At 42.7% G+C, this 12694-nt stretch overlaps 1 protein-coding gene across 2 annotated transcripts in view; it reads right to left on the bottom strand.

Moving 5' to 3' along the window:
- The window catches only part of eps15 (epidermal growth factor receptor pathway substrate 15), a 160312-nt gene that overhangs the window by 16314 nt on the left and 131304 nt on the right, over positions 1–12694 (bottom strand). For both annotated transcript variants that reach the window (XM_067990232.1, XM_067990233.1), the window contains exons 18-20: positions 7787–7877; positions 5544–5588; positions 1221–1366 (exon numbers count right to left, since the gene is read on the bottom strand). In XM_067990232.1, coding sequence (XP_067846333.1) covers positions 1221–1366; positions 5544–5588; positions 7787–7877 — 282 coding nt within the window. The remainder of the gene's footprint in view (positions 1–1220; positions 1367–5543; positions 5589–7786; positions 7878–12694) is intronic.

Genomic DNA, 12694 nt, shown 5'->3' with positions numbered 1-12694 from the left:
TGTGGCTTCAAATTATGATACAATTTGGGGATGTCCTGGGAATGTGAAAGGCGTTAGATAAATCATAAGAACATAAGAAATTGGAGCAGGAGTAGGCCAATCGGCCCCTCGAGCCTGCTCCGCCATTCAATAAGATCATGGCTGATCTGATCCCAACCACAAATCTAAAGAACACAAGAAGTCGGAGCAGGACCCGGCCACATAGCCCCTGGGCCCTCTCCGCCACCCACAGGGCATTGACCGATCCGAACTCAGCTTCATGTCCAATTTCCTGCCCGCTCCCCAAGATCTTTCTTTAAAATTTTTCCCCCAGTGACAGTCAATTTGTATCCTTAATATTGAATACTGCAGAGAACTAAATATTTAATCAAGGATGAGGAGATAATTCCATTAATGATCTTAGCCTGGAAAGCCAGATATCTAGCAAAGTTTTGGCATAAGTTTAGCAACCTCATAATTTTGGCTATTTAAAGGCTAATGTGAATTTTGACTCTCGAGTACTAGGTCCAGCTTTTTAATAGCAGACATTGTGATGCTACATGAACATGGGGATAGGGCGGGGAAGTGGAGTTGAGGTAGGTCAGCCATCTTATTGAATGGTGGAGCAGGCTCGAGGGGTCATGTGGCCTACTCCTGCTCCTATTTCTTATGTTCTTATGTAACTCATTCAAACTGTCCTCTTCCTCATATTTTATTACTGTTTGCATTGATGAATATTATTGTCCCTCAGCAAAGTATTTCTGGTTTTGTAAAAATCAATTCAATGGCACAAAGTTAAAATGTCCAGTAAGCTTTACTATCTAAAAATGGGAGACAGGGCTTTCGGACTAAGTAGATCACTGCTCTATCTTCTTCATCGGGGTGCAATGCTTCATACTGGAGTGAAGGGAGGGATTTAAGAAATAATTTTAAAATCATTTGAAAATTATTCCTAGTCCTTTGCCCATGATACTTCAACCACTAGCAGGCATGTGAGTGACATGAGGTGACCATTCCTCAGATTTAGCTCCTTCTGCCCTACAACTTTCCCAATGGCAGGCTAAGCTCAGGAACCTGCTGTGCAAGAAGATTACAGGGATAAGCCTGTGTCCTCCCATTCCATGTCATAGTTCTCTGGTGCATCACTGGGTTGCCTACAGAATAATTTTTAGATTGGATATCTTATATTTAGTAAAGCATCACATGCCTCTATTGTGTACATATCTGCTTTCCATACTTACTGATTCCACATTATTGTTGGTTATTGTAGCATTGAAAGGATCAGACTCAGTGGATGTAAAGGGATCACTTGAAGACTGTTGAAAGAAGTTATCAGAAGCATCTGCAAAAGGATCTGTGCCTTTAAAAGGATCTCCTCCAAAAGGATCTGCAAATACATCATACAAAGGACTTAGAAAATATTCTAAAATCAAAAAACTGTTACCGCAGGGCTAATGACTTCAATAAACCTCAGTTAAGTTGTTCATTTTGACTAGGAATATTTACAAAGATCAGAAATACAGGACAAAATTACTCTGAATATAAGCTGCTCGTAATTGAGACTAACTGCTTCATAACATAACTGAGAAAGCCCACTGAAAATGGGCTTCAAAGCAAGTCTACAATATTTCTGATAACTCAGGTATAAATGTTGTACGCAAGCTAGGTGAGCAGACACATTTACCTAGCTTGCGGACCCCCTCAGATGTACATCTTCCGGCTGGGGGCCACCATAGCTGCAGTCATGACCTCCTCGGAGGACGAACAGCATCACCAGCCTCGCCGGCCACACCGTCCACCTCCGACATATGGAGCTCCACAACACAGTGCTGTGACACATCCACCTGCACAGCAGGAGGGAGGGCAACTGCAGAGAGAGATGCATTGCAGAAGGCACTACCCTCGCCACAGGGTCTACAGACCGAAGCTCAGCTTCCTGGACCTCTCTGAGCAGCAGTGCACACGGAGGCTCAGAGTCACTCGACATGTAGTCGTGGACATCTGCAGCCTCCTTCATGCCGAACTGCTCCCGGCTGACCCGAGCATCATCTTCCTCCCTGTCGCTGTCAAAGTCACCACTGCCCTCAACAATTTCTCCTCCGGATCCTTCCAGGGTGCCACCGGGGACATCGCCAGTGTCTCTCAGTCATCTGCACAAAAGAGCTCTGCAAATACACCTACACCCACTCTGCAGTGACACAATGGGTGGCATCAGGTGTGGGCCGTCATGGTGATCCTCAGGAAAGGGCATTATTGCACAAGCCAGTCAAGAATGGCCAAGACGTGGCAGTAGTGGTGACAATAATATGTAATATGAGTTGATCAGAAATCAAATAAGAGTAAAAACCATGACAAACCCTCAAACACCCTTGTGCATTCCCTTCATGCTCACGACACGTTTGCCTTATGCTTCCTACTACACATACGTGATGCATGCCCCGTGGCTGCAGCACAGGTAGTGGCAGGTTGGATGAGACTGACCTGAAATAGATGCATCAGCGGGTGAGTATGAGATAGAGCCGTGAGATTGTATGAGGATTGGATTGAGTGGTAGTGGTGGGATGAGTACTAGCGAGGTGAGTAAGTGCAGGTAAGATGAGGATGAACTTTGAGTGGATGTGAGGAGTGATGTGATAGAGTAGTGTTGGCAATGCAGAAGGAGATGTGGGATGGGGGCGGTGATGTGGCAGACGGAGTGTAGGGGAATGAGTAAGAGTACTCACTTCGACTGACCTACTTAGGTCATTGAAGCGTCTCCTGCACTGCATGCAGGTGCATGATATGTTGGTGGTGCTGGTGACCTCCTCTGCCACCTCGAGCCAGGCCTTCGTGGTGGCAGAGGCAGGCCACTTCCTCCCGTCCGCTGGGGAGAAGATCTCTGTCCTCCCCCTCCTCCTCATCCCATCCAGTAGGACCTGGAGTGAGGAATCATTAAACCTGGGAGCAGCCTTCCCCTGGGCTGCTCAATGCTGTAATTTTGGCTCCTTTCTGCAGCATCAGTCAGTGGAGGACTGCCCCTTTAAATAGGGCTCCTCCAGCTGACAGCCTATGATGCGGGTGCACAGTCCGCCCGCTGCGCAGCTTTCCACCGCGAAACCCGGAAGCCAAGGTAAGTGGCTTCAATTTACTTGCGATCGCGTGCGGAGCACCCCAAATTCACTGGGCGCACCCAGTCGACCCCCCGCTGCCTACCCGCCTCCCTCCTAATATCGAGTCCTTTATCCCTGGTCTGTGTTGATCTTAGCTGAGTAGCAAGAGGAACACTACAACTAACCTCACGCTCCCAGGCTAAGAAGTGGTGAGGAAAGAAAAATCAGCCTTGGTTCCTGTTCCTAATCACGATCCAGTGACATCCCATACCCTTGTTGGAAAATGTTTGCTTGAAGACATCGGACAGGTATGATGTGACTTGGTTGTAACTGTCCCCCAACCCTCACTTCCCAAAGGAGAAATAGCCTGCTAACAGTCACTGTCCAGTCACACACATGAGGATGGTCACTCTAATAAGGTTAAAATGGGTTATTGGCACTCATGGAACTATACTCCAATGTAAGTTAGCATCTGCCGGAGAGGTGGAGAGGTGAAATGATCGACAATAAAGTTCTATATTCTAAATTTTGAAAACATGCTATTTATAGTTTTGCTGTCCTTCTTGTTTAGAAAAAGAGAAAAATGAAATCATTTTTTAAAAAAAGGGAGAGAGGAAAATCATCAACATTTCCAATTATTCAAATTAGTAACAAGCTGGCGATCTCCCAACTGTACAACAGGTTGGTGCAACGTGTTGCACCATGGGGTGGTAGGATGTTAGTCTGCCCCACTTCCCCACAAGTTTGTGTTCTCAGCTAGTTTTGAATGGTTGCTGAGCAGAAGCCAGATGCTTTCCTGTCGGAAGGGAAGAAACAGTTAATGTTTGAATCACCCCCACCTCTCAGTTGCCAGTTACAGAGTAATAGAGTGGCTTTCAGGACTTGATCTGGAATGGAGGGATGTGATAATATAATATAAATACATATTTTAAAAATCAACAAAAAACTTGATGGTACAACACTGAATTCTCAGACAGTTTGTTCCGTCCGATTAAGCAGTGGTACTAGACACTGGATAGAAGTAATTATCACTTCACTTGGTTAAGTTCCTAATAGAAAACTGGCAGGAATATCTATGAAGAATAAGTTGATGATTCACAGGCTGTTCATGATAGCAAAGAATCCAATGCAAAATGAATAAAGTTTTATCTATGAAGAGAACACAATTAGTGAAGGACAGTAAAAGTTCAATAAATAGTTATTCAAAGGTTAAATTTGAGCAACTTTTTTCTCCCTTGAGGATCTGATCTCCTCAGGCTATGCAATCCAGCAGATAATTTCCAAAGGGCTGCCTAAAATTCCTCTGCAAAAAATGTTCCCAGGCAGAGCCAATTTTACCCAGAAACATACCACTACAGACAATCTCACCCCTTTTTAGTTGGCATGCTATATAACAGCTGTCATGATTTCTCCTCCCCCTCTCTGTCCTCAACGGAGATCAAAACTTGTGTCTTAATAAGAGCTGTAATAATAATGGTCACTTCTCTGCTCATTTACAATTCGGGAAGACAGACTCACTCCCTGCAGCAGAGATGTGCACAGTCAGGACTGCAAATGAGACATACAGAGAATACACTGGATTCACGTACACCATCTGGATGGAAATGTGAATATGACTTCTTGTAGTTATCGACACTTCAGAAATAAGTTTCCAATGCTAACAACAAAATGGAAACTGCAAACAATGGGTTGGGGGGGGGGGGGGGGGGAGGGGGGAAGAGCAGGAAATTTTCACTGTTTTCTATTTATAGTGAAATGTTTACTACAATCTTCCCCTGTGCCATTGTGTGAATGGATGAAGGTTGATTCGATGATTCTGCATGCACTGAGTTCCTGGTCTCGATTGTTCAGTCAGATGGAGGTGCCTAGCGAAGGTCAGGTACTTTCCTATAAGGAATACATAAAAAAATAGGGCAGATATCTGAGCTGTAACATCAAAACCAGAATTATTTAAGGGTGAGGAGTATGTTTCCTGCTCACTCCCATGATTGGGGAATGGTGTGTGATCTTGGACAGCATTTACATTATTCCTATACAGGACTGGGGGAGGGGAAGCAGAAAGACATTTAAAAAAAGTAAAAGACGAAAGAATACAGCAACTTAAAATTAAAATTTGCATTGCTGGAATGTCAAACATGATTTCATGCTAAGAAAATCTAAATGTTACTTTACCTATCAGAACTGTTGCCAACTGAAGGGTGGATAAAAGGCCCAATGTCACTAGGTACATTAAGTATAATCAAGGCTGCCCTCCTATAGGTAACATTATTCATCACCAGATAGGCTTGATGCTCCAGGCCTGATTCCACAGCTGAATGCTTGAATTCTTGCTATATTTTTCAAGAATTGCCACTCCCATATGTCTGCTTCCGGCTACCACTGAAGGTTGAGAGGTAGAAACAGCTTTGTACTAATGCAGGTAGAGCTTGCCAAAACTGCTTACTATTGAAGCTTACAACTGAGTGTTTTTCTTACCTGCAATATCAACTTTTCCAAATGGATCATCTTTAAAGGGATCACCTTCAAAATTAATTGAATAAAACTGTATTAAAAGACTAACATTCTCATTCATCAGTAAGGGGATTAACAGAAATTATGCTGAGTTAAAGTGGGTTTTGTTGTGCAAAATATTTCCTCAGCCAAAAATTGCTGTGAAGTAATACTCCAGCTAGGGCCCTATAATAATCTAATCTTGAGTATTCAACTGTATTTAATTTTTTTTAATAATTAGCAGGGAAAGTTAAATGGACACAATTCTGGCATATTGTTGACTGACATGCAGGTGAAAGTAGAACATGCCTGAGTCGCTCCCAAGACCTCTGTACCATGTTAAGCTCAACAACACCACCAATATTATAAACTCCTTGGTCTCAAAAAACGAGAGCGTATGGATTCAAATTTAGGTCTCCCAATCCATCGGACATGCTAAACAACACTTTGGCACTAAGCTGCCAAAAGTTTAAATTACATTGAATATATTTGATAAATACAAGGTGTGCGAGTTATATGCCATTATACTTATCGATTTTTGAACATTAAGCATCTGATCTTTTGATATAAGTTTAATATGGGTTATATTTGCTTGGTTTGTTAAAAGTTCATAAAAAGTTGGTGTGGGCATAAGATGGATCGTCCCAATTCATAGTCTTTTAGACTTTTTGCGAACACGCCTGAACAGAAAAAAAATACATCCTTATGTGCCACTGCGAAATGTTTAATTAAAATCTTAATTATTAACCCACCCTTTGTAAGAGGGCTTACATATTTGAAGTAATTGTTAAGAAAAAGAAAAATGTTTAGTCTAGGGGGAGGGGAAGGGTTTTGGATCACAGGCGAAAGCCCAAATTGTAACACTGCATTGGTGAAGATGGAGTCCACCAGAGTGACCTGCACAGTGACATCGAAGCATTCCAGGAGTCATAGTCTGGCACTTGGTTCAGCCTTTTCATTCATGCAATGGCCAGGTATACAACATAAGCCTGAATATATGAAAACTCATGGCCCAGGCCTCAGAGAGGAGCAGGGGAACCTCTTAAGAGATTTCCAGCACACAGATTTCCAATACAAGGTTTTAAAAAAAATATTTACATTATAAATTTTACAAGTAGGTTTTATAGGGAATTGGGATGGCTGCTGAAAGCGCAAAGACAATTTTTTCAGGTATTTGATTGATTAGATGGTGGTAGCTCTTTCTATCTAAAACTTGAACAAATCAGCATGATTGGTTACACAGATAGTTTCATTTTAAGCTGTGTTTTTCATATCATCAAAATGATGTGACAAACATTTGAAGTGAAATGAATGTGATGTATATGCGACTTTTAATTATATGGAGACTTTCCTTGGATATTAGCTCATACATTTCGCAATGATTGCAAAAAAAGTATTGGCAATATAAAGGCTGCAGTTCTACTGCCACTTTCAGGCCGTGCATCAACATGACAGCAGCAATATAAATTGAGAGGCAATTCCTGCATGTATTAAAGCCAAGCAGCGCAAGACCCATCCAAGAGGCCATATCACTCTGTTTGAGCATCCAATGGGCTGAGGATAACTGGATATTTATAAACTTAGTATCGAGTCCTCTCGTGTTATGACAAAGTGAACAGCCTCTGATGACATTAAAAAAGCTACTGGAGAAGCGGAACTCTGCACATATCTGTAACCTCTTTCCTGGCAGAGTGCAAGGCGCAGCACACAATATATCTTGAATCCTGCACTTTATACTCTCGAGATATGGTCTCAAGACCAGAAATAGAAAAGGAAGAAAGAAAGGAAGAAAAAAACTTGCATTTATATAGCACCTTTAGGATGTCCCAAATGCTTTACAGCCAAAGAACTACTGTAGTATAACTGTAACCCAAGTCAATAAAAACACCAGGGTTATTACCCATCTTAAACCTCAATTATTTTTGGAATGTGAGCATTTTAAAGTCAGTCTGTTTAATAAAAACTCAGTAACTTCAGCTACATCACCAGTTTCTTTCATGGGTCCTCTGTCAGTGTGCTACAGCAGGTGAAATTTTACTTTGCCTTTTCTTTCCTTATGAGGTCTAATTTGGCCTATGCTTGTGAAAGCTCAAACACCAGGACTTTTACTTCGGTAAATCTAATCTAAAATGATCACATCTCTTATTCATGTAACTTTTATTAAACCATGTGAAGAGAAATATAACTTTCAAAACACAAAAGGAGAACAAAATAAAAACTTAACTTACTTCCAGTGAAGGGATCTGTCTGAAAGAAGTCCAGGTTTGGGTCTGGAATAGTGTTAGAATATTCAGTAGCTTTCATATCAAAAGGATCTTCCTGCAAGAATTAAAAAGATATTTATGCATAAATACACATACTAATTATTAGCAGACTTGCTTCCCTTCAGCATGTATCCTTTTTATAACCAAGGCACCTTCAATGTATCAGAATCTTTTAACAAAATCACAATCATCAAAGTCCTAGCTATGTTCTATATCCAGAACAAAATTATTACAATCAAATCGTATTTTAAGCAGCAAGAAGTACTTTTTAATTAATGAAAATTCTTCAAACTTATTTCAAACCTAAAATATATACAATATATTGCAGTTGAGAAATAAAAACTCGGTAACTTCAGCTACATCACCAGTTTCTTTCAGGGTACTCGGTCAGTGTGCTACAGCAGGTGAAATTTTACTTTGCCTTTTCTTTCCTTATAAGGTTTAATTCAGCCAATGCTTGTGAAAGCTCAAATACTAGGACTTTTACTTTGGTAAATCTAATCTAAAATTATCATATCTCTATTCGTGTAACTTTTTTTAAACCATGCGAAGAGAATCATAACTTTCATAGGAGAATAACCATATTCATGACAATTTCAGCTAAATAACATGCCTCCACCATTGTAATACTTCATATCATTGTATCATAGTAGGTACAGCACAGGAGAAGGCCATTCAGCCCATCGTGCCTGTGCCGGCTCTTTGAAACAGCTATCTAATTAGTCCCATTCCCCTGTTCCTTCCCCATAGGCCAGTAAATTTTCTCCTTTCAAGCATTTATTCAATTCCCTTTTGAAAGTTACTATTGAATCTGCTTCCACCACCCTTTCAGGCAGTGCATTCCAGGTCATTACAACTTGCTGCATAAAAAAAAGTTTCCTCATGGTTCATTTGCCAATCACCTTAAATCTGTGTCCTCTGGTTACCGACCCTCCTGCCATTGGAAATAGTTTTTCCTTATTTACTTTATCTAAACACCATGATTTTGAACACCTCTTTCAAATCTCCCCTTAACCCTCTCAGTTCTAAGAAGAACAATCCCAGCTTCTCCAGTCTCTCCATATAACTGAAGTCCCTCATCCCTGGTACCATTCTAGTAAATCTCTTCTGCACCCTAACGCCTTGACATCTTTGCTAAAGTGTGGTACCTAGAATTGAACACAATACTCCAGCTGAAGTCTAACCAGTGTTTTATAAAGGTTTGGCACAATTTTTTTTTAAAAGCATTTATTGCCCATCCCTAATTGCCTTTGAGAAGGTGGAGGTGAGCCGCCTTCTTGAACCGTTGCAGTCCGTGTGGTGAAGGTACTCCCACAGTGCTGTTAGGTAGGGAGTAGCACTGTAAATGACTACTTCGCATCTGTCTTAACCAAGGAAGAAGATGATGCCACAGTCTCCGTAAAGGAAGATATAGTTGAGATACTGAATGGGCTAAAAATTGATAAAGAAAGGATAGAAATAATAGAAAGGATGGCTGTACTTAAAATAGATAAGTCACCCAGTCCGGATGGGATGCATCCTAGATTGCTGAGGGAAGGGTGGAAATTGCAGAGGTACTGGCCATAATCTTCCAAACATCTGTAGATACAGGGGTGGTGCCAGAGGAGTGGAGAATTGCAAATGTTACACCCTTGTTCAAAAATGGGTGTAAGGATAAACCCAGCAACAATAGTCCAGTCAGTTTAACCTCGGTGGTGGGGAAACTTTTAGAAACGACAATCTGGGACAGAATTAACAGGTCACTTGGACGAATGTGGATTGATTAGGGAAAGCCAGTATAGGTTTGTTGAAGGTAAATCGTGTTTAACTAAACTGATAGAGAGGGTAGACGAGGGCAACACAGTTGATGTGGTGTATATGGACTTTCAAAAGGCGTTTGATAAAGTGCCGCATGGTAGGCTTATCATCAAGTTTGTGGCCCATGGAATAAAGAGGCCAGTAGCAACATTGATACACAACTGGCTAAGTGACAGGAAACAGAGAGTAGTGGTGAAAGTAATTATTGTTTTTCAGTCTGGAGGGAGATGTACAGTGGTGTCCCCCAGGGGTCGGTGCTGGGACCACTTCTTTTCTTAATATATACTAAGGACTTGGACTTGGGTGTACAGGGCACAATTTCAAAATCTGCAGATGACACAAAACTTGGAAGGGTAGTAAACAGTGAGGAGGATAGTGGTAGACTTCAATAAGGTATAGACAGGATGGTGGCATGGGCGGACACATGTTAGATGAAATTTAAGGCAGAAAAATGCAAAGTGATACATTTCGGTAGGAAGAACAAGGAGAGGCAATATAAAATATAGCACAACTCTAAAAGGGGTACTGGAATAGAGAGATCTGGGGGTATATGTGCACAAATCGTTGAAGATGGCAGGGCTTTTATAAGTATATTAAGGGTAAGAGGATAACTAGGGAAAAAATAGGGCCCATTAGAGACAAAAATGGCAATCTGTGTGTGGAGCCGGAAGATGTAGGAGGGGTTCTAAATGAATTTTTTGCATCTGTTTTCACTATGGAGAAGGACGATGTAGACACAGAAATACGACAGGGGGACTGTGATATACTCGAACATATTAACATCGAGCGGGAGGAGGTATTGGCGGTTTTAGCAGGCCTAAAAATGGATAAATCCCCAGGCCCGGACGAAATGTATCCCAGGCTACTGTGTGAGGCAAAGGAGGAGATTGCAGGGGCTCTGACACATATATTCAGAACCTCTCTGGCCACAGGGGATGTGCCAGAGGACTGGAGAACCGCTAATGTAGTACCATTATTCAAGAAGGGGAGTAGGGAAAAACCGGGGAACTACAGGCCAGTGAGCCTAACATCAGTGGTAGGAAAATTATTGGAAAAAATTCTGAAGGACAAAATTAGTCTCCACTTGGAGAAGCAAGGATTAATCAGGGACAGTCAACATGGCTTTGTCAAGGGAAGATCATGTCTGACTAATTTGATTGAATTTTTTGAGGGGGTGACTAGGCGTGTGGATGAGGGTAACGCAGTGGATGTGGTGTACATGGTTTTCAGTAAGGCCTTCGATAAAGTCCCGCACAGGAGACTGGTCCAGAAGGTACGAGCCCATGGAGTCCAGGGTGCCTTGGCAGTTTGGATACAAAACTGGCTTAGTGGCAGAAGGCAGAGGGTGATGGTCGAAGGTTGTTTTTGTGACTGGAAGCCTGTGGCCAGTGGGGTACCACAGGGATCTGTGCTGGGGCCCTTGCTGTTTGTGGTCTACATTAACGACTTGGATATGAATGTAAAAAGTATGATCAGTAAGTTCGCTGATGATACAAAAATTGGTAGGGTGGTAAGTAGCGAGGAGGATAGCCTCAGTCTGCAGGACGATATAGATGGGTTGGTCAGATGGGCGGAACAGTGGCAAATGGAATTTAACCCGGAAAAGTGCGAGGTGATGCACTTTGGAGGGACTAACAAGGCAAGGGAATACACAATGAATGGGAAGACCCTAGGCAAGACAGAGGGTCAGAAGGATCTTGGTGTGCAAGTTCACAGATCCCTGAAGGCGGCGGAACAGGTAGATATGGGATTAGATTAGACTGGGCTTGATGGCCGGCGCGGACACGATGGGCCGAAGGGCCTCTATCCGTGCTGTATAACTCTATGACTCTATGGCAGGATGAGAAAGCATTTAAAAAGCATATGGCATCCTGGGCTTTATAAATAGAGACAGAGTACAAAACTATGGAAGTCATGATGAACCTTTATAAAACACTGGTCTGGACACAACTGGAGTATTATGTCCAGTTCTGGGCACCGCACTTTAGGAAAGAGTTGAAGGCCTTGGAGAGGGTGCAGAAGAGATTTACTAGAATGATTCCAGGGATGAGGGTCTTTTGTTGTGGATCGACTGGAGAAGCTGGGGTTATTCTCCTTGGAACAGAGACGATTGCGAGGAGATTTGATCGAGATGTTCAAAATCATGAGGGGTCTGGACAGAGTAGATTGAGAGAAACTGTTCTCATTGGCGGAAGGGTCAAGAACCAGAGGGCATAGATTTAAGGTGATTGGCAAAAAAACCAAAAGGTGACATGAGGAAAAATTTTTTTACACAGCGAGTGGTTAAGATCTGGAATGCACTGCCCGAGGGGGTGGCGGAGGCAGATTCAATCATGGCCTTCAAAAGGGGAGTGGATAAGTACTTGAAAGGAAAAAATTTGCAGGGCTACGGGGATAGGGCAGGAGAATGGGACCAGCTGGATTGCTCTTGCATAGAACCTGCGCGGACTCGATGGGACGATTGGCCTCCTTGCGTGCTGTAACCTATCTATGATTCTATGATTCCAGGATTTTGACTCAGCGACGATGAAGGAATGGCGATATGTTTCCAAATCAGGGTGGTGTGTGACTTGGAGGGGAAAGTGCAGATGGTGACGTTCCCATGCGTCTGCTGCCCTTGTCCTTCTAGATGGTAGAGGTCGCGGGTTTGGGAGGTGCTGTCAAAGAAGCCTTGGGGAGTTGCTGCAGGGCATCTTGTAGATGGTACACACTGCAGCTATGGTGTGCCGGTGGTGGAGGGAGTGAATGTTTTTAGGTGGTGGATGGGGTGCCAATCAAATAGGCTGCTTTGTCCTGGATGGTGTCGAGCTTCTTGAGTGTTGTTGAAGCTGCACTCATCCAGGCAAGTGGAGAGTATTCCATCACACTCCTGACTTGTGCCTTGTAGATGGTGGAAAGGCTTTGGGGAGTCAGGAGGTGAGTCACTCACCACAGAATACCCAGCCTCTGACCTGCTCTTGTAGCCACAGTATTTATGTGGCTGATCCAGTTAAGTTTCTGGACAATGGTGACCCCCAGGATGTTGATGGTAGGAGATTCGGCAATGGTAATGCCATTGAATGTCAAGGGGAGGTG

Source organism: Heptranchias perlo, chromosome 9, assembly GCF_035084215.1.
Source record: "Heptranchias perlo isolate sHepPer1 chromosome 9, sHepPer1.hap1, whole genome shotgun sequence".
Lineage (NCBI taxonomy): Eukaryota > Metazoa > Chordata > Chondrichthyes > Hexanchiformes > Hexanchidae > Heptranchias > Heptranchias perlo.
The sequence above is the reverse complement of the archived record's forward strand: the minus strand, read 5'-3'. Positions and strand labels throughout refer to the sequence as shown.